Source organism: Nerophis lumbriciformis, linkage group LG25 (genome assembly GCF_033978685.3).
Source record: "Nerophis lumbriciformis linkage group LG25, RoL_Nlum_v2.1, whole genome shotgun sequence".
Classification (NCBI taxonomy): domain Eukaryota; kingdom Metazoa; phylum Chordata; class Actinopteri; order Syngnathiformes; family Syngnathidae; genus Nerophis; species Nerophis lumbriciformis.
The window spans coordinates 42080229-42103619 of record NC_084572.2 but is presented as its reverse complement, the minus strand read 5'-3'; the positions used below and the strand labels follow the sequence as shown (position 1 = coordinate 42103619).

Below are 23391 nucleotides of genomic sequence, written 5' to 3'. Positions count from 1 at the left end.
ATAGTCGAACCTCGGATTCAGGAGGAACAGTGTGGTTTTCGTCCTGGTCGTGGAACTGTGGACCAGCTCTATACTCTCGGCAGGGTCCTTGAGGGTGCATGGGAGTTTGCCCAACCAGTCTACATGTGTTTTGTGGACTTGGAGAAGGCATTCGACCGTGTCCCTCGGGAAGTCCTGTGGGGAGTGCTCAGAGAGTATGGGGTATCGGACTGTCTGATTGTGGCAGTCCGCTCCCTGTATGCTCAGTGCCAGAGCTTGGTCCGCATTGCCGGCAGTAAGTCGGACACGTTTCCAGTGAGGGTTGGACTCCGCCAAGGCTGCCCTTTGTCACCCATTCTGTTCATAACTTTTATGGACAGAATTTCTAGGCGCAGTCAAGGCGTTGAGGGGATCTGGTTTGGTGGCTGCAGGATTAGGTCTCTGCTTTTTGCAGATGATGTGGTCCTGATGGCTTCATCTGGCCAGGATCTTCAGCTCTCACTGGATCGGTTCGCAGCCGAGTGTGAAGCGACTGGGATGAGAATCAGCACCTCCAAGTCCGAGTCCATGGTTCTCGCCCGGAAAAGGGTGGAGTGCCATCTCCGGGTTGGGGAGGAGATTTTGCCCCAAGTGGAGGAGTTCAAGTACCTCGGAGTCTTGTTCACGAGTGGGGGAAGAGTGGATCGTGAGATCGACAGGCGGATCGGTGCGGCGTCTTCAGTAATGCGGACGCTGTATCGATCCGTTGTGGTGAAGAAGGAGCTGAGCCGGAAGGCAAAGCTCTCAATTTACCGGTCGATCTACGTTCCCATCCTCACCTATGGTCATGAGCTTTGGGTCATGACCGAAAGGACAAGATCACGGGTACAAGTGGCCGAAATGAGTTTCCTCCGCCGGGTGGCGGGGCTCTCCCTTAGAGATAGGGTGAGAAGCTCTGTCATCCGGGGGGAGCTCAAAGTAAAGCCGCTGCTCCTCCACATGGAGAGGAGCCAGATGAGGTGGTTCGGGCATCTGGTCAGGATGCCACCCGAACGCCTCCCTAGGAAGGTGTTTCGGGCACGTCCGACCGGTAGGAGGCCACGGGGAAGACCCAGGACACGCTGGGAAGACTATCTCTCCCGGCTGGCCTGGGAACGCCTCGGGATCCCCCGGGAGGAGCTGGACGAAGTGGCTGGGGAGAGGGAAGTCTGGGCTTCCCTGCTTAAGCTGCTGCCCCCGCGACCCGACCTCGGATAAGCGGAAGAAGATGGATGGATGGATGGACAAGGAATGGACTGGTGCACCAGATTTAACTAACTGTATTCCTTCATTTGACACAAACATACAAAGTTCTATCTCTGATTCTACACACTGTTCCTAACGTTTAGTTGAGAGTGCATATATTCATCCGACCTTTGTCCTTGTTAGATGTGTCCCTGGGCCGCGACTCCAACATTCCTCAGATCGCCCAGGAGCTAATGAAGAAGATGATACACCAGTTTGCCATAGAGTATGCATCGAAGTGCCTACTCCACACCACGCCAATGGATGTTACAACAAGGATCTCCTCGCCTTTTTCCCAAACGCCCGATGCCCCCTTGGACCTGACAGTGAGCCGACCTCAGGGCGAAGAAGAACTGCAATCTAAAACTGGTGGGTGGATGTATTTCTTACGAAATTGGGCTTGTGATTTCTTAAAGGAGAACTGCACTTTTTTTTTTTAATTTTGCCTATCGTTCACAATCATTATGAGAGCCAAGAAGACAAAAGGTAGATTTTTTTGGGGCATTTTAACATGTAAAAATGGTCTTGTTCTTGGGGGCTAGCAATGCAGCTAAGGGGAGCAATCAATTCTACCTCTAAATCACTTTAAAATGCATTCAAAAACCGTCAACAATACTTCATTCGCGTTATATACATACTTGCAGTGTGTATTTTGTACATATTACATATTGTTATGAAGGTGTCTGTTACTACATTATATATATACTTGCAGTGTGTATTTTGTACATATTACATATTGTTATGAAGGTGTCTGTTACTACATTATATACATACTTGCAGTGTGTATATTGTACATATTACATATTGTTATGAAGGTGTCTGTTACTACATTATATATATATATACTTGCAGTGTATATATTGTACATATTACATATTGTTATAAAGGTGTCTGTTACTACATTATACATATACTTGCAGTGTGTACATTGTACATATTAAATATTGTTATGAAGGTGTCTGTTACTACATTATATATATACTTGCAGCGTGTATATTTTACATATTACATATTGTTATGAAGGTGTCTGTTACTACATTATATATATATACTTGCAGTGTGTATATAAAACATATTAAATATTGTTATGAAGGTGTTTGTTACTACATTATATATAGACTTGCAGTGTTTATATTGTACATATTACATATTGTTATGAAAGTGTCTGTTACTACATTATATACATACTTGCAGTGTGTATTTTGTACATATTACATATTGTTATGAAGGTGTCTGTTACTACATTATATATATATATATATATACTTGCAGTGTATATATTGTACATATTACATATTGTTATGAAGGTGTCTTACTACATTATATATATACTTGCAGTGTGTATATTGTACATATTACATATTGTTATGAAGGTGTCTGTTACTACATTATATATATATATACTTGCAGTGTATATATTGTACATATTACATATTGTTATGAAGGTGTCTGTTACTACATTATATACATACTTGCAGTGTGTATATTGTACATATTACATAATGTTATGAAGGTGTCTGTTACTACATTAAATATATATATACTTGCAGTGTGTATATTGTACATATTACATATTGTTATGAAGGTGTCTGTTACTACATTATATATATACTTGCAGTGTGTATTTTGTACATATTACATATTGTTATGAAGGTGTCTGTTACTACATTATATATATACTTGCAGTGTGTATATTGTACATATTACATATTGTTATGAAGGTGTCTGTTACTACATTATATATATATATACTTGCAGTGTATATATTGTACATATTACATATTGTTATGAAGGTGTCTGTTACTACATTATATATATACTTGCAGTGTGTATATTGTACATATTACATATTGTTATGAAGGTGTCTGTTACTACATTATATATATACTTGCAGTGTGTATATTGTACATATTACATATTGTTATGAAGGTGTCTGTTACTACATTATATATACAGTATACTTGCAGTGTCTATATTGTACATATTACATATTGTTATAAAGGTGTCTGTTACTACATTATATATATACTTGCAGTGTGTATATTGTACATATTACATATTGTTATGAAGGTGTCTGTTACTACATTATATATATATATATATACATACTTGCAGTGTGTATATTGTACATATTACATATTGTTCTGAAGGTGTGTGTTACTACATTATATATATACTTGCAGTGTGTATATTGTACATATTACATATTGTTAGGAAGGTGTGTGTTACTACATTATATATATATATATATACTTGCAGTGTATATATTGTACATATTACATATTGTTATGAAGGTGTCTGTTACTACATTATATATATATATATATATATACTTGCAGTGTATATATTGTACATATTACATATTGTTATGAAGGTGTCTGTTACTACATTATATATATACTTGCAGTGTATATATTGTACATATTACATATTGTTATGAAGGTGTCTTGTTACTACGTTTTATATATATATATATATATATATATATATATATATATATATATATATATATATATATATATATATACTTGCAGTGTGTATATTGTACATATTACATATTGTTATGAAGGTGTCTGTTACTACATTATATATATATATACTTGCATGCATACTTATAAAGGTGTCTGTTACTACATTATATATATACTTGCAGTGTGTATATTGTACATATTACATATTGTTATGAAGGTGTCTGTTACTACATTATATATATATATATATATATATATACTTGCAGTGTGTATATTGTACGTATTACATATTGTTCTGAAGGTGTGTGTTACTACATTATATATATACTTGCAGTGTGTATATTGTACATATTACATATTGTTAGGAAGGTGTGTGTTACTACATTATATATATACTTGCAGTGTGTATATTGTACATATTACATATTGTTATGAAGGTGTGTGTTACTACATTATATATATATATATATATATACTTGCAGTGTATGTATTGTACATATTACATATTGTTATGAAGGTGTCTGTTACTACATTATATATATATATACTTGCAGTGTATATATTGTACATATTACATATTGTTATGAAGGTGTCTGTTACTACATTATATATATACTTGCAGTGTATATATTGTACATATTACATATTGTTATGAAGGTGTCTTGTTACTACGTTTTATATATATATATATATATATATATATATATATATATACTTGCAGTGTGTATATTGTACATATTACATATTGTTATGAAGGTGTCTGTTACTACATTATATACATACTTGCAGTGTGTATATTGTACATATTACATATTGTTATGAAGGTGTCTGTTACTACATTATATATACAGTATACTTGCAGTGTGTATTTTGTACATATTACATATTGTTATGAAGGTGTCTGTTACTACATTATATATGTACTTGCAGTGTGTATATTGTACATATTACATATTGTTATGAAGGTGTCTGTTACTACATTATATATATACTTGCAGTGTGTATATTGTACATATTACATATTGTTATGAAGGTGTCTGTTACTACATTATATATATATATATATACTTGCAGTGTATATATTGTACATATTACATATTGTTATGAAGGTGTCTGTTACTACATTATATACATACTTGCAGTGTGTATATTGTACATATTACATATTGTTATGAAGGTGTCTGTTACTACATTATATACATACTTGCAGTGTGTATATTGTACATATTACATATTGTTATGAAGGTGTCTGTTACTACATTATATATACAGTATACTTGCAGTGTCTATATTGTACATATTACATATTGTTATAAAGGTGTCTGTTACTACATTATATATATACTTGCAGTGTGTATATTGTACATATTACATATTGTTATGAAGGTGTCTGTTACTACATTATATATATATATATACTTGCAGTGTGTATATTGTACATATTACATATTGTTCTGAAGGTGTGTGTTACTACATTATATATATACTTGCAGTGTGTATATTGTACATATTACATATTGTTAGGAAGGTGTGTGTTACTACATTATATATATACTTGCAGTGTGTATATTGTACATATTACATATTGTTATGAAGGTGTGTGTTACTACATTATATATATATATATATACTTGCAGTGTATATATTGTACATATTACATATTGTTATGAAGGTGTCTGTTACTACATTATATATATATATATACTTGCAGTGTATATATTGTACATATTACATATTGTTATGAAGGTGTCTGTTACTACATTATATATATACTTGCAGTGTATATATTGTACATATTACATATTGTTATGAAGGTGTCTTGTTACTACGTTTTATATATATATATATATATATATATATATATATATATATATATATATATATATACTTGCAGTGTGTATATTGTACATATTACATATTGTTATGAAGGTGTCTGTTACTACATTATATATATACTTGCAGTGTGTATATTGTACATATTACATATTGTTATGAAGGTGTCTGTTACTACATTATATATATATATACTTGCAGTGTATATATTGTACATATTACATATTGTTATGAAGGTGTCTGTTACTACATTATATACATACTTGCAGTGTGTATATTGTACATATTACATATTGTTATGAAGGTGTCTGTTACTACATTATATATACAGTATACTTGCAGTGTGTATTTTGTACATATTACATATTGTTATGAAGGTGTCTGTTACTACATTATATATGTACTTGCAGTGTGTATATTGTACATATTACATATTGTTATGAAGGTGTCTGTTACTACATTATATATATACTTGCAGTGTGTATATTGTACATATTACATATTGTTATGAAGGTGTCTGTTACTACATTATATATATATATACTTGCAGTGTATATATTGTACATATTACATATTGTTATGAAGGTGTCTGTTACTACATTATATACATACTTGCAGTGTGTATATTGTACATATTACATATTGTTATGAAGGTGTCTGTTACTACATTATATACATACTTGCAGTGTGTATATTGTACATATTACATATTGTTATGAAGGTGTCTGTTACTACATTATATATATACTTGCAGTGTGTATATTGTACATATTACATATTGTTATGAAGGTGTCTGTTACTACATTATATATATATATATATATACTTGCAGTGTGTATATTGTACATATTACATATTGTTTTGAAGGTGTCTGTTACTACATTATATATATATATACTTGCAGTGTATATATTGTACATATTACATATTGTTATGAAGGTGTCTGTTACTACATTATATACATACATGCAGTGTGTATATTGTACATATTACATATTGTTATGAAGGTGTCTGTTACTAAAGTTAAAGTTAAAGTTAAAGTACCAATGATTGTCACACACACACTAGGTGTGGCGAGATTATTCTCTGCATTTGACCCATCACCCTTGATCACCCCCTGGGAGGTGAGGGGAGCAGTGGGCAGCAGCGGTGGCCGCGCCCGGGAATCATTTTGGTGATTTAACCCCCAATTCCAACCCTTGATGCTGAGTGCCAAGCAGGGAGGTAATGGGTCCCATTTTTATAGTCTTTGGTATGACTCGGCCGGGATTTGAACTCACAACCTACCGATCTCAGGGCGGACACTCTAACCACTAGGCCACTGAGTATATTATATATATATATATATATTATAGTATATTATATATATATACTTGCAGTGTGTATATTGTACATATTACATATTGTTATGAAGGTGTCTGTTACTACATTATATATATACTTGCAGTGTGTATATTGTACATATTACATATTGTTATAAAGGTGTCTGTTACTACATTATATATATACTTGCAGTGTGTATATTGTACATATTACATATTGTTATGAAGGTGTCTGTTACTACATTATATATACAGTATACTTTAAGCCTTTTAAAAAAGGCTTAAAAACCCTTCTTTTTTAAAAAGCCTTTTTTTTTCTCTTTTTTTTTAGATACATGCATACTAGTTTTAGCTATTTGGCTGTTCTAGTGTTTATTAGGGCCCACATGGCCCATTGCAAAAGGGAGTCCTTATGCAATGGGACATAAGGACCTATTGAATTTCTAAGGTTTTATTATTATTATTATTCTTCCGCAACTTTGCGCTGTAATTTGACCCCCTTAACATACTTTGAAACTCACCAAATTTTACACACACATCAGTAATATACGGCAAAAAACCAAACCTCAAAACTCAAAATTGCGCTCTAGCGCCCCCTACGGAAAAAAAAAAACTAGACTGCCTGTAACTCCCACTAGGAAGGTCGGAGAGACATGAAACAAAAACCTCTATGTAGGTCTGACTCAGATCTAGATTTCATAATAGTACATTCTCGGGCTAAAATCAACAGGAAGTTGGCAATTCCCCCTTCAAGACAAAAAAGTACTAAAAACAGTCACTTTTGCCTCTTTGAGCTGTAATTTGACCCCCTTAACATGCTTCAAAACTCACCAAACTGAACGCACACATCAGGACTGGCAAACATTGCGATCTAAAAAAAAAACCTAACCCCAAATCTCAAAATTGCGCTCTAGCGCCCCCTACGGGAAAAAAACAACTAGACTGCCTGTAACTCCCACTAGGAAGGTCGGAGAGACATGAAACAAAAACCTCTATGTAGGTCTGACTCAGATCTAGATTTCATAATAGTACATTCTCGGGCTAAAATCAACAGGAAGTTGGCAATTCCCCCTTCAAGACAAAAAAGTACTAAAAACAGTCACTTTTGCCTCTTTGAGCTGTAATTTGACCCCCTTAACATGCTTCAAAACGCACCAAACTGAACGCACACATCAGGACTGGCAAACATTGCGATCTAAAAAAAAAACCTAACCCCAAATCTCAAAATTGCGCTCTAGCGCCCCCTACGGAGAAAAAAAACTAGACTGCCTGTAACTCCCACTAGGAAGGTCGGAGAGACATGAAACAAAAACCTCTATGTAGGTCTGACTCAGATCTAGATTTCATAATAGTACATTCTCGGGCTAAAATCAACAGGAAGTTGGCAATTCCCCCTTCAAGACAAAAAAGTACTAAAAACAGTCACTTTTGCCTCTTTGAGCTGTAATTTGACCCCCTTAACATGCTTCAAAACGCACCAAACTGAACGCACACATCAGGACTGGCAAACATTGCGATCTAAAAACAAAACCTAACCCCAAATCTCAAAATTGCGCTCTACTGCAATTTTTTAATAAAACGCAAAAAAAACTGCTCCTCGGAAGTAAAAAATGACAAAACTGCCTGTAACTCCCACTGGGAAGGTCGGAGAGACATGAAACAAAAACCTCTATGTAGGTCTCACTTAGACCTACATTTCATAAATTGACAACCCCCAGCAAAAATCAACAGGAAGTTTGCTATTCCCCCTTCAAGACAAAATTTTTTGTAAAAACCGGTCACCTTCCTTCAGAAACGAACTCCTCTGAGCGCGTTTGTCGTTTCGCCTTCAAACTAACACAGGAGAGAGATTGAACCCTTGTGATTACAATGACAGAAGCGCTTTTTTTTCTAACTGCTCCGGTTTTGATTTTATGACCCTTCAAAGACCCGCTGCGCTGCTGTTTTTTTTAAGATGGCTGCTTAAAAGCAGGAAGCACCAACGTGCCCACACAATGCAGACAAGGTAGGTACACTAGACAAAAGTCTTGGGACACTTCAGACTAAAAGTAGACAAAAGTATTGGGACACTTATGACTATCACTGGACTAAAGTATTGGGACAGTTAGGACTAGCACCTGCCAAATACGCGGGCCCGACCAATGCTGCTTGCAGCTTTAATTTTTTTTTATTTTTTTATCATCTTTTTATTTGTTTTAATACACTGTAGCACTTTGAGGTTGTTTACTCAATGTAAAGTGCTTTTTACAAAAAAAATCTATTATTATTATTAATCACTTAAATACATCTTCCTGCAACAGATGGCGTGCTTGACCTCTCCAAAAACAACGGTGACAGCTCCACAACAACTTCATCAACAGCCAACATAAAAGCCTCTGGGTAAGAATACGACTTCTTCTATCTACAAAACGAGTGGCACTTGAGATTTACAGTGGAAGAATATATGACGAGGCCATGATATAAATGTACGCATTTAACATAGTAATAGTATGTTCTCGATCAATACCTGCATGCCAATTGTGGTTATGTAGCATGGCCAAGTAAGAATGATTAGGATCAGTGTGTTAGTGAATGGTATACATCTTTGTTGGGCTGCACCATCAGTTATATCATTTTTAACAGTTGATTTGGTTGTGCTTGAGTGGGGTTGACTCTTTTATCTCTTGAGCGGTAACGTCACAGCATCGGTATTCTATTTGAAGAAATGCCAGTAGCTCAGGAATGTAAACAGAAAAGAACATGGCAATGTTCTGCATCTCTGAATTGATTGGATTTCTGACTGATAAATAGGACTATTGAATCTATATGAACATAAGTCTGTCACAGAAGGATAACACAAAACTGCAAGGGCTGTTGCGAGTAGCCATTCACAGACTGTCCCACCTGGACGTGAAGAGGCTGTGTCTGTCAGTCAGTGGCTGAATACAGGCAGTGATGTTACCACCACAAGGCATAAAAAGTGTGGACCCCCCCCTTCTCAAATCACACCTCCTCCATCACCTCCATCCTGACCCTGCTGTTTGGTCCTCCCATCCCTAGGAGGCAGCTCCAGCAGAAGGAGTACACTGAAAGGAGCTCGGAGCTGTCTGGGGGGCTGCTGTCTAAGGCTTTGAAGGATATATGCTCAGGAAGGCTGCAAGAGCAGCGCGCTGCATTGCTTTATGGAATACCTCTTCATGTCCTGAGGCGAGGCCTGGAAGGCTGTTCGGAACAAAAGTTGCACCACGTTGCACAAGGAAGGAAAGATTTCTGGGAGGAAACGGCATCGCTGTCGTCGATGCTCGGCGGGGAAGCCCGTCTTGTTCTGCAGAAGGTTGCGGCGTGGGCTGAGCGGGCCGAAATTGGAGGATCTACGGAGGAGAATGGAGAGCTTACATTTCTTCCATCCTCTCTTGCCTATTATCAGCCGAGTGGTCTACTTAAGACCCTCCCTGACTCTTTTCTCCAGCTCAGGGATGCCCTCCAACCCCCGCCGAGCCCCACTCTGGACACCCCCACGCCCCTGCGTATCCCTCAGGTCCGATCCATGTCCAATCGCAGCAGGTCAGCCCAAGCCGAGAACTACAGTGTGACTGAAAACCTCCGAACCTCACCAACAGACAGGGCTGCCAACTTGTCAACCACTGCCAGACCTTCGTCTCTCTTCAAACTCAGACCTCCTTTCCTGGCGCTTGGCTGTGCAGGAAGCGCCAACCAGTCACCTCAGCGCCCGGTACTTCGCGGTTCCTCATTGGATGATTCGGAGGAGGGGGCAGACCGCCGCGACAAAGACAAGCAACCGAGAAAGAAACGCGGAAGATACCGGCAGTACGACCACGAGCTGATGGAGGAAGCCATCACGATGGTGATGGGAGGCCGCATGAGCGTCTCTAAGGCCCAGGGGGTGTACGGGGTACCCCATAGCACTCTGGAATACAAAGTTAAAGAGCGCACTGGAACACTGAAAATTCCACCCAAGAAGAAACCTGCCAACATATGCTTGTCTGGTTCTGGTACCACTGCCAGTTCTGCCAACTCAGGGACTCTATTTTCAACTGCTGCTGCAACGAGGTTCTAGATACCTCTGAACAACCCACCACCTCTTACAAGAGAAATGTTTTCTGGGGTGAATTTGTTCAAACACAACACATGCCTTTACACAAATATATGATTATACTATTCAGGTTAACTGTGAGTCTCTATTTGATAGTCCTACTTTCTGCCGTGTTCACCTCGTTGGTCCTGGGCCTAATTCAGCACGTTTAAAGAGGCAGGGACTTTCCAGTACGAAGTAAGAATTGTATTGACAATATGATAGCCTACACCAATTCTCAGAATTGTTTTCTTGAAATACTGGTTTAAAGTTGTTGCGGAGAATTTGTATCACTCCCAACTGAAATGCTGACTGGAAGGTCTATTTTGTTCAAAAAATGCGAGATAAGATCTCCCAGGATGACCTGTGAGAAACACATCGACGGTAACAATCAAAGATGACTCCGGTGTTGGTTAGCTGTTAGGAAACTAGCTTCTTCAGGTTTGACTGAACTCTTCGTTTTCTTTGTCAATGAAGCATTTGCAGCTTCAACCTCTCTGACCAAGGCCATTGAAGTGACTTAGAGCCATGATAATTGTTGCCGTACACCTCTACGAACAGGACGATTGTATATTGGTAACTGCTGTGATAACGACATCAATGTGAGTTTATGTTGAAGAGATTAGCGTAAAACAAAAAGTTTGTCCTCGTAGTTTTACGTTCTCTTTTTGTACAGGTGTAGTGGGAATGCAAATGTGCACGGATATGTTATTGTTAAAGATGTTTTGTTGCCAATGATATTTACCAATTATGCTACGGTAGCTGTGTCACTGTACAACCTCACATACGACTGCTGCTTTGGAAAAACAAAAATCAAACCATTTTCTTTGTACAAACAATGTTTCGATGGGTGTAGCCTTACAGACTGCATGGCTATTTGTTGTACTCATCAACTGGCTTGATTGTGATGATGGTGGCTGCAAGAGGCTTTGTTGGATTTACTCTTTGTCCCAGTCGAGGAAAACCTCTGTCTGGACTAGTCTCCCACAACAAGACCTATAACGGTGCGAATACCAAAGCAGCAGTTCAGGGTTACCATCAACAAGCTGTTTCTCTGTGATATCAGCATGTTTGTCTCTCTTTCTAACCTCACTGCCGCATATACCTCTGAACTTTATTGGCCTGCAACCCAGTGTCAGTCAGGCCTTGCACCAAGGTCTCCGTGTCAAGAGGTATAACCTTGTTCTTTTGAGTTTTGTCTCTCAATGAACATTTCAATGCCATCTACGACACTGGGCCTCAATGGCACATATATGCCTTGTTTAGTTTTAAAAAAAAAGTCTAGGTTTACATTCTTGTTCAGCTTTGTATCTACTTGCAGTTTGAAGGCCTGATCACACGTGTTGATGCTGATTATGTCCTCGTTTGCACAGTTCCTTAGTGACTGTCGGAAAAGTAGAAACTTTGGGATTAATAGCATTATCAACTCGCACACAACATAACCATTTTACTATCAATTCTGGACTATAAGCCGCTACTTTTTCACTACGCTTATAAAACGGTGCGGCAAATGTATGGATTTTAATAATGTAAAAAGTTATTTAAAAAACCAAGCAAAGACACTAAATAGGTGTGTCATTGTTTGTGCTATATCGCCATTTTTGGACGAGTTTCGCTCACTGTTTAGTAGGGGTGTAACGGTACACAAAAATTTCGGTTCTGTACGTACCTCAATTTAGATGTCACGGTTCGGTTCATTTTTGGTACAGTAAGAAAACAACAAAATATACATTTTTTGGTTATTTATTTACCAAATTTGTAAACAATGGCTTTATCCTTTTAACATTGTGAACACTATAATAATTCTGCCCACGTTAATCAACATTAAACTGCCTCAAGTTGTTGCTCGGATTAAATAAAATGACAAAACTTTTCTTCCACATATAAAAAGTGCAACATTAAACAGTTTCCAGTCAACTCCATCCATCCATCCATCTTCTTCCGCTTATCCGAGGTCGGGTCGCGGGGGCAGCAGCCTAAGCAGGGAAGCCCAGACTTCCCTCTCCCCAGCCACTTGGTCCAGCTCCTCCCGGGGGATCCCGAGGCGTTCCCAGGCCAGCCGGGAGACATAGTCTTCCCAACGTGTCCTGGGTCTTCCCCGTGGCCTCCTACCGGTCGGACGTGCCCTAAACACCTCCCTAGGGAGGCGTTCTGGTGGCATCCTGACCAGATGCCCGAACCACCTCATCTGGCTCCTCTCCATGTGGAGGAGCAGCGGCTTTACTTTGAGTTCCTCCCGGATGACAGAGCTTCTCACCCTATCTCTAAGGGAGAGACCCAGACTCATTTGGGCCGCTTGTACCCGTGATCTTGTCCTTTCGGTCATAACCCAAAGCTCATGACCATAGGTGAGGATGGGAACGTAGATCGACCGGTAAATTGAGAGCTTTGCCTTCCGGCTCAGCTCCTTCTTCACCACAACGGATCGATACAGCGTCCGCATTACTGAAGACGCCGCACCGATCCGCCTGTCGATCTCACGATCCACTCTTCCCTCACTCGTGAACAAGACTCCGAGGTACTAGAACTCCTCCACTTGGGGAAAGATCTCCTCCCCAACCCGGAGATGGCACTCCACCCTTTTCCGGGCGAGAACCATGGACTCGGACTTGGAGGTGCTGATTCTCATCCCAGTCGCTTCACACTCGGCTGCGAACCGATCCAGTGAGAGCTGAAGATCCTGGCCAGATGAAGCCATCAGGACCACATCATCTGCAAAAAGCAGAGACCTAATCCTGCAGCCACCAAACCGGATCCCCTCAACGCCTTGACTGCGCCTAGAAATTCTGTCCATAAAAGTTATGAACAAAATGGGTGACAAAGGGCAGCCTTGGCGGAATCCAACCCTCACTGGAAACGTGTCCGACTTACTGCTGGCAATGCGGACCAAGCTCTGACACTGATCATACAGGGAGCGGACCACCACAATCAGACAGTCTGATACCCCATACTCTCTGAGCACTCCCCACAGGACTTCCCGAGGGACACGGTCCAATGCCTTCTCCAAGTCCACAAAGCACATGTAGACTGGTTGGGCAAACTCCCATGCACCCTCAAGGACCCTGCTGAGAGTATAGAGCTGGTCCACAGTTCCACGACCAGGACGAAAACCACACTGTTCCTCCTGAATCCGAGGTTCGACTATCCGGCGTAGCCTCCTCTCCAGTACACCTGAATAGACCTTACCGGGAAGGCTGAGGAGTGTGATCCCACGATAGTTGGAACACACCCTCCGGTTCCCCTTCTTAAAAAGAGGAACCACCACCCCGGTCTGCCAATCCAGAGGTACCGCCCCCGATGTCCACGCGTTTCCAGTCAACTCATCATGTTTAATTTATTACAGTATTTGGGAAGCCTGTAGTTGATTTTTATTATGTAAATGTTATATTTTTATCAACATGTGATAGCAGGGACCCTGCCATTCAAAACTAGGCTGCTGCATTACTAATGATTAATGCAACTATAGCTGAAAAAATGGTACAATAGCAATAGGAGAGACTATTCATCCCTGAACACCATGGAGTTCCTGTAGGCTTAATGATGCACTTACATTATTATATCAACTATCAGAGACAGAAACTCAGCCAGACAGACAGGGCTTTGCTGTCCGTAACACACACACTAACGTTACGCTAAAAGCGAATTAGCCTTCACCACAAGCCAGGACTGCGAGCGAGCTGAGCTGCCTTTTATATTTCTAGAAGGTCAACGGGCTCATAGTGATGTTACTAGTAGTTGACTGGGAGGTGTTTATTATCATTTGGGGAGAGTCCGCTGCCTGATGATTACCTGCTAAACACTAAGCACTGACTACATGCGCTCTGAATACACACTGCTGATTGGCTGTTACCACTCTGTGTGTAACCAATCAGATGGTTGTGTGGGTGGGACAATGCCGGGTGTGTGTAGAGGACTGACAGAGACAGGCAGAAGGAAGCGGAGGCGGCTACTTGATATGTCCGTGTGGAAACTCCTTCGGTACACCTCCGCACCGAACCGAAACCCCCGTACCGAAACGGTTCAATACAAATACACGTACTGTTACACCCCTACAGATTGTCGATAACAAACACCATGTTCAAACATAAGGGTGTCCATATGTGCACTTGGCACCAGGACACCCTAGGCCGCAGTTCCATGATCGACTTTGTAGTTGTGTCATCGGATTTGCGGTCTCATGTTTTGGACACTCTGGTGAAGAGAGGGGCGGAGCTTTCTACCGATCACCACCTGGTGGTGAGTTGGCTGCGATGGTGGGGGAGGATGCCGGACAGACCTGGCAGGCCCAAACGCATTGTGAGGGTTTGCTGGGAAGGTCTGGCAGAGTCTCCTGTCAGAGAGAGTTTCAATTCCCACCTCCGGAAGAACTTTGAACATGTCACGAGGGAGGTGCTGGACATTGAGTCCGAGTGGACCATGTTCCGTGCCTCTGTTGTCGAGGCGGCCGATTGGAGCTGTGGCCGCAAGGTGGTTGGTGCCTGTCGTGGCGGTAATCCTAGAACCCGTTGGTGGACGCCGGCGGTGAGGGATGCCGTCAGACTGAAGAAGGAGTCCTATCGGGTTCTTTTGGCTCATGGGACTCCTGAGGCAGCAGACAGGTACCGACAGGCCAAGCGGTGTGCGGCTTCAGCGGTCGCGGAGGCAAAAACTCGGACATGGAAGGAGTTCGGGGAGGCCATGGAAAAAGACTTCCGGACGGCTTCGAAGCAATTCTGGACCACCATCCGCCGCCTCAGGAAGGGGAAGCAGTGCGGTGTCAACACCGTGTATGGTGGGGATGGTGCTCTGCTGACCTCGACTGCGGATGTTGTGGATCGGTGGAGGGAATACTTCGAAGACCTCCTCAATCCTACCAACACGTCTTCCTATGAGGAAGCAGGGCCTGGGGAATCTGTGGTGGGCTCTCCTATTTCTGGGGCTGAGGTTGCCGAGGTAGTTAAAAAGCTCCTCGGTGGCAAGGCCCCGGGGGTGGATGAGATCCGCCCGGAGTTCCTTAAGGCTCTGGATGTTGTGGGGCTGTCTTGGTTGACAAGACTCTGCAACATCGCGTGGACATCGGGGGCGGTACCTCTGGATTGGCAGACCGGGGTGGTGGTTCCTCTCTTTAAGAAGGGGAACCAGAGGGTGTGTTCCAACTATCGTGGGATCACACTCCTCAGCCTTCCCGGTAAGGTCTATTCAGGTGTACTGGAGAGGAGGCTACGCCGGATAGTCGAACCTCAGATTCAGGAGGAACAGTGTGGTTTTCGTCCTGGTCGTGGAACTGTTTAGACCAGGCCTGGGCAATTATTTTGACTCGGGGGGCCACATTTAGAGAAAATAATGTGTCTGGGGGCCGGTCTATCTATTTTTAGGGACACTAATACAAAACTTCACAATAATGTCTGATTGAATGCTAAAAACGTTATGACAGACCGCCTTAAAAAACGTAATGGAATTTAAAAATTTTCTATGAAGGATAAAACACTGAATATTGACAAAATATGAATGTCACACCCCTTTCCATCCACATATTTTACAATCAAGTGAAACGCAACAAAAAGGCAACAAACCGTGAAATATGAATGCGAAGGGTACAAAATAAACCCACCTACAATCTGATATCACTACGCTTTACAACTTTGTTGTGAAAAGCCCCTTCCGCGTCTGTGGAAACGCTCCCCACCCACACTGCTTGGTGCCTCGTCTGAGCTGCTGTGACTTACATGACCATAGTAACTAATTCGATTCCCATAGTAACTAATTAGATGACCATTGTAACTAATTAGATGACCATGGTAACTAGTATATCATCCATAAGCGCAGATTCCAAGCATGTAAAGACTTAGTATAGTTGAAGGTGATTATAAAAGATGAGTGCACATCATAATGGCAGCTACACTTTACATCTAAAACATCTAAAAAACAATTATTTGGGAATGTCCGGCGGGCAAGACTGAAAAGCTTAACGGGCCGCATGCGGCTTTAATTTGCCCAGGTCTGGTTTAGACTAAGCTTTCAATCGGAAGTACAAGTTCCGTCCCGTCCCCTAGCCGTTAATAACGTTTCTACACGTATGGATTCTTCATTCGTCACTCCAAGCAACGTTTGTAAATTGTACAATACAACTAAAACAATCCATACTTACTAAGCCGTCCCATGTGTGATGTCTGTAAGAATGTTTTCATGCTACCATAATGTAACGCAGCTAGCGTCGTTAGCAATAGCTATTATGCTAAGACGTTAAGAGTGTCTTTGTTATTCTTATTAACTAGGGGTGTAACGGTACGTGTATTTGTATCGAACCGTTTTGGTACGGCAGTTCCGGTTCGGTTTGGAAGTGTACCGAAGGAGTTTCCACACGGACATGTTAAGTAAGTTGTGTAAACAATGCACACCGAGGCACAACACACGGCATGCTAGCAGCTAACGGGCTAGGATAGACTGACCATACGTCCTCTTTTCACCGGACATGTCCTCTTTTGCGGAGCTGTCAGGGCGGAGTTTCTTAAACGCCTCAAATGTCCGGCATTTTGAGTTAGGGTTGCGTGTATTTTCAATGTACGTTCAGGGTTAAGAAGGGGTTAAAAACAAAAACAAACAGCAGCATTAATGAGGGAGGGGCAGAGACAGAGAGAGAGAGAGAAATACTCTGCTTTTTATCCATAGATTTAGCACATTTAATTTTTTATTATCTATAGCAGGGGTGTCAAAAGTGTGCCCCGGAGGCCATTTGCGGCCCACAGCTAATGTTTTAAAGGCCCACGGCACATTCTAAAAATACTATTAAAATAAAGAAAAACATAACAAAAGTGAAATAAAAAAGCTTAAAGGTTAAATGTCATTTAAGAAAAAGTTGCAATGTTGACTAATAAAACAAAGCTGTTTTTTTCTTTTCTTTCAAACTGTCATTGCTCAAAACATAATATTGAATCAAAATCAATGTTATTATGAATTATTGACCTATCCAAGGCTCACATTACTTCACATCAAATATTACACTAAGAAAAATATTTTTGGTGGAAAATTTTGAAAATTTGGTAAATAAATAACCCAAAAATGTATATTTTGTTGTTTTCTTACTGTACCGAAAATGAACCGAACCGTGACCTGTAAACCGAGGTACGTACCGAACCGACATTTTTGTGTACCGTTACACCCCTATTATTAACGGATTCATTTTGTATTGTTTCGGTTTGGTAAATACCCTAAAACGTCACCTTGGACTTAAGTCCATACTTGCCCAACCCTCCCGAATTTTCCGGGAGACTCCCGAAATTCAGCGCCTCTCCCGAAAACCTCCCGGGACAAATATTCTCCAGAAAATCTCCCGATTTTCAGCCGGAGCTGGAGGCCACGCCCCCTCCAGCTCCATGCGGACCTGAGTGAGGACAACAGGGTGACAAGAACTAAATCATCCAGACTAGAGATAAATTGTATTATTCTGTTTATCTTACCTAAAAATAAATATATTTATTAATTTTTTTTTAAAACTATATTTTGCTAAAAACATCATAATTAATTGTATTTTTTCTGACTCCTTATTACATACAGCCATAGAATTATACAATAAAATAAACATATTTGAAATAATTAATTTTAAATGATCATAATAATTCATTTAAAATGACCATATTTAGTTATTAAAATAATTGCTTGTTTATCGACAACTTTAGCATTTTATTCATTACATTTTGAAGCTCTCAGAAGCCAAGTTATGTTATATTCCTTAATATTTATTTATGCAAGTTTGAAGTATCAATTATCTAAACACAGTTTTGTTTGCATATTTTCAGGATGTAGATATATATATATATAAATATATGTATGTGTGGGAAAAAAAATCACAAGACTACTTCATCTCTACAGGCCTGTTTCATGAGGGGTTCCCTCAATCATCAGGAGATTGAGGGAACCCCTCATGAAACAGGCCTGTAGAGATGAAGTAGTCTTGTGATTTTTTTTCCCACACATACATATATTGCGCTCTACTACGGTATCGAGCACTATTTTTTGGATAACCTTATTAAGACATATATATAAATATATATATGTCATCTAGCAAAGCTGAATTTGACCAAGCAACCCCCCCGTACCAAAAAGCCCTTGATGAAAGCGGATACAATTTCACCCTCACCTATGAACCCACGCCAGGAAACCAGCCAAAAAAGAACAGAAAACGGAACGACATCATCTGGTACAACCCCCCATACAGCAAAAACGTCTCAACGAACATCGGACACAAATTCCTCAATCTGATTGACAAACACTTTCCCAAAGGCAACACCCTAAGAAAAGTATTCAACAAGAACAACATTAAATTGAGCTACAGCTGCATGAACAATATACGACAAATCATCTCAAACCACAACAAAACAATTGCAAATGAGTCGTCGGCCCTCAGACAGAGCGACTCCAAAACCAACAAAGGATGTAATTGTCGAAAGAAACCTGATTGCCCTCTCAACGGGGGGGTGCTTACAAACATCAGTTGTCTACCAATCTAAGGTAATACGCAAGGACATTAACACATCCCACACATATGTAGGATTAACCGAGGGAGAATTCAAAACCAGATGGAACAATCACAAGGCTTCTTTCAGGAACAAAAACCTGCGAAATACCACAGAACTCAGCAAACACATTTGGGACCTCAAAGACAATAATGTTGAATATTCAATAACATGGCAAATTCTTGCATCCAGCACACCTTACAATAGTGGTAATAAAAGATGCAACCTATGCTTGAAAGAGAAACTGTTTATTATTTACCGTCCAGACCTGTCATCCCTCAACAAGCGCAGCGAAATTGTAACAACATGCCGCCATAGACGGAAACACCTCCTAGGTAACACATGAGCCAATCACCACGCCCCTAGGCCAGCCTGTACCCACCCACACTGTGCCCTATACAAACCATGGTATGCGAATGCTCCCATTAAAATCTCCTGACGATTGAGGGTACCCCCCCCTCATGAAACAGGCCTGTAGAGATGAAATAGTCTTGTGATTTTTTTTCCCCACACATACATAAATATATATATATGTATATGTATGAAATACTTGACTTGGTGAATTCCAGCTGTCAATATACTCCTCCCCTCTTAACCACGCCCCCACCTCCCGAAATCGGAGGTCTCAAGGTTGGCAAGTATGCTTAAGTCTGTTTAGCTGATTGGAGAGCTAGCTTCCGCAGCTAGTGGCTCCATGACTTTGGTTTTGTTTGATTAGCCGTTTTACTGCCGTGTTACAGACACTGTTTGGAAACAATTATGGTATATAAATAAACATTTACTAAATATTTATGTGTTAAAAAAGTAACCTCCTTTCACAAGGTATATGTTTGCGGCTTATAGTCCGGTGCAGCTAATAAATGTACCATTTGAATCTAGCGGGTGTGGCTTATATATTACTGGTGTGCTCCAAAGTCCAGAATATAATGTCATTATTTTCTCACTTGCTGGGTGAATCTTTTGATCATAACAAAATTCTGCTATGTATGCATAAATGTGATTGCACTAGCAGTTATTGAAATCATCTTGAGAACGTACTGTATTCATTTTACAGCACTTTTACTAGTCGGGTTGTTGTACTCATTGATTTGTATTGGAGCACTTCAATGCAAAATGTGTTTGGCTGTACCTGCATGAATGCTTTTAAATGTTAACCCTTTCTATCTTTAATTTCACCCTAAAATGACACCTGTGAATGTTGTGATTGTTTTAGTGTTGATTTTTGAAGTCTTTAAGTACATTTCTGGAAAGAAACATTGACAATAACACTACAGAATGTAAGAGCCCCCAAGCCTGAATAGACCTCATCTATACTTACCGTATTTTCCGCACCATAAGGCGCCCTGGGTTATAAGCCGCGCCTTCAATGAACGGCATATTTCAAAACTTTGTCCACCTATAAGCCGCCCCGTGTTGTAAGCCGCATCTAACTGCGCTAAAGGAATGTCAAAAAAACAGTCAGATAGGTCAGTCAAACTTTAATAATATATTAAAAACCAGTAAATTAGAATACTTTGAAAAACTTGATTTATTTCAGTAATTGCATTCAAAAGGTGTAACTTGTACATTATATTTATTCATTGCACACAGACTGATGCATTCAAATGTTTATTTCATTTAATTTTGATGATTTGAAGTGGCAACAAATGAAAATCCAAAATTCCGTGTGTCACAAAATTAGAATATTACTTAAGGCTAATACAAAAAAGGGATTTTTAGAAATGTTGGCCAACTGAAAAGTGTGAAAATGAAAAATATGAGCATGTACAATACTCAATACTTGGTTGGAGCTCCTTTTGCCTCAATTACTGCGTTAATGCGGCGTGGCATGGAGTCGATGAGTTTCTGGCACTGCTCAGGTGTTATGAGAGCCCAGGTTGCTCTGATAGTGGCCTTCAACTCTTCTGCGTTTTTGGGTCTGGCATTCTGCATCTTCCTTTTCACAGATTTTCTATGGGGCTAAGGTCAGGGGAGTTGGCGGGCCAATTTAGAACAGAAATACCATGGTCCGTAAACCAGGCACGGGTAGATTTTGCGCTGTGTGCAGGCGCCAAGTCCTGTTGGAACTTGAAATCTCCATCTCCATAGAGCAGGTCAGCAGCAGGAAGCATGAAGTGCTCTAAAACTTGCTGGTAGACGGCTGCGTTGACCCTGGATCTCAGGAAACAGAGTGGACCGACACCAGCAGATGACATGGCACCCCAAACCATCACTGATGGTGGAAACTTTACACTAGACTTCAGGCAACGTGGATCCTGTGCCTCTCCTGTCTTCCTCCAGACTCTGGGACCTCGATTTCCAAAGGAAATGCAAAATTTGCATGGTTGGGTGATGGTTTGGGGTGCCATGTCATCTGCTGGTGTCGGTCCACTCTGTTTCCTGAGATCCAGGGTCAACGCAGCCGTCTACCAGCAAGTTTTAGAGCACTTCATGCTTCCTGCTGCTGACCTGCTCTATGGAGATGGAGATTTCAAGTTCCAACAGGACTTGGCGCCTGCACACAGTGCAAAATCTACCCGTGCCTGGTTTACGGACCATGGTATTTCTGTTCTAAATTGGCCCGCCAACTCCCCTGACCTTAGCCCCATAGAAATATATATTGTATTAGCCTTAAGTAATATTCTAATTTTGTGACACACGGAATTTTGGATTTTCATTTGTTGCCACTTCAAATCATCAAAATTAAATGAAATAAACATTTGAATGCATCAGTCTGTGTGCAATGAATAAATATAATGTACAAGTTACACCTTTTGAATGCAATTACTGAAATAAATCAAGTTTTTCAAAATATTCTAATTTACTGGCTTTTACCTGTATATTAAAAACCAGCGTGATGTGGGCGCGCATGGAGTCGTATATCAACATGGACGGAGCTGCGTGAAAAAAGCCACCCGGCCTCTTCGCGTAAACTTAAACTTACCTTAACCACTCGCTCATCTTTTCTTCATCCATCCCTTCGAGTTAGCTTTTTATGATGACGCCGGCTGGAAAGGTCTCTTTTGGCAAGGTCTTCCTTTTGAATATCACCATGGGTGGAAGTTTCTGGCCATTAGCATGGCAAGCTAGAACCACAGTGAAGGACGACTTCTCATTCCCTGTGGTGCGAATATTCACCGTACGTGCTCCCGTTGTATCCACAGTGCGGTTCACAGGAATATCAAAAGTCAGTGGAACCTCGTCCGTCCATGTTGATAATGTTCTCTGGCCGGATCTTTTTTTTCAGCTATCTTGTTTTTACAATATGCACGGAAAGTAGCCAGCTTTTCTTGAAAGTCTTTAGGCAGTTGCTGTGAAATAGTAGTCCGTGTGCGGATGGAGAGATTCAAGTTTCAAGTTTAAGTTTATTCACAATACCATATAACAAATACAATAGTAGTAAAATATCATCATTTAAAGATGTTGGTACGTGAAAGGGTCCCCCAAATAAGCTAGAAGAAGCTTTTGACAGGGGGTCCAGAGGATAGAATATACATGGAATGATGGAATATACATGGAATGATGGAACATGGTAGCAAGTACAACAACAAAAAACAACGCTATATGATTAACACAAGATAATAGTACTAAAGCAAGCATACACATACATACATACATTCATTCAACCATGCAAAACCCAACAGTAGTCTACCCTACATGAGGCATTAAATATAGGTGGTTAATAGATAAGTTTTTAGTTTATATTTGAAGTTGGAGAATGGATACAGCATCTTGAGGTTCTCATTAAGCTTGCGTCTTTTCATGAACCGGATCCCTGACGCTTAGTAGGAGCCATTTTGTGGTCTTTACAGATGTAAACACACAAAGGAAATGAAACGTACGGTAATATCCGCACGCTTTTTTCTTCTTCTACGCGGGCGGGTGGTTGCTTACAGTAGAAGAAGAAGCGCTTCCTGTTCTATGGGGGCGGGTGCTTACCTTGGCGGTTGCTTGCGTAGAAAAAGAAGCACTTCCTCTTC

At 40.4% G+C, this 23391-nt stretch overlaps 1 protein-coding gene across 3 annotated transcripts in view; it reads left to right on the top strand.

Moving 5' to 3' along the window:
• lcorl (ligand dependent nuclear receptor corepressor-like) overlaps positions 1-23391 on the top strand; it is a 73581-nt gene that overhangs the window by 32739 nt on the left and 17451 nt on the right. For 2 of the 3 annotated variants that reach the window (XM_061984450.1, XM_061984451.1), the window contains 2 exons: positions 1387-1611; positions 9169-9247. In XM_061984450.1, the coding sequence (XP_061840434.1) occupies positions 1387-1611; positions 9169-9247 (304 nt within the window). Of the gene's footprint in view, positions 1-1386; positions 1612-9168; positions 9248-9907; positions 11037-23391 lie in introns of those variants that run through there. The other variant, XM_061984452.1, reaches the window with a different exon arrangement.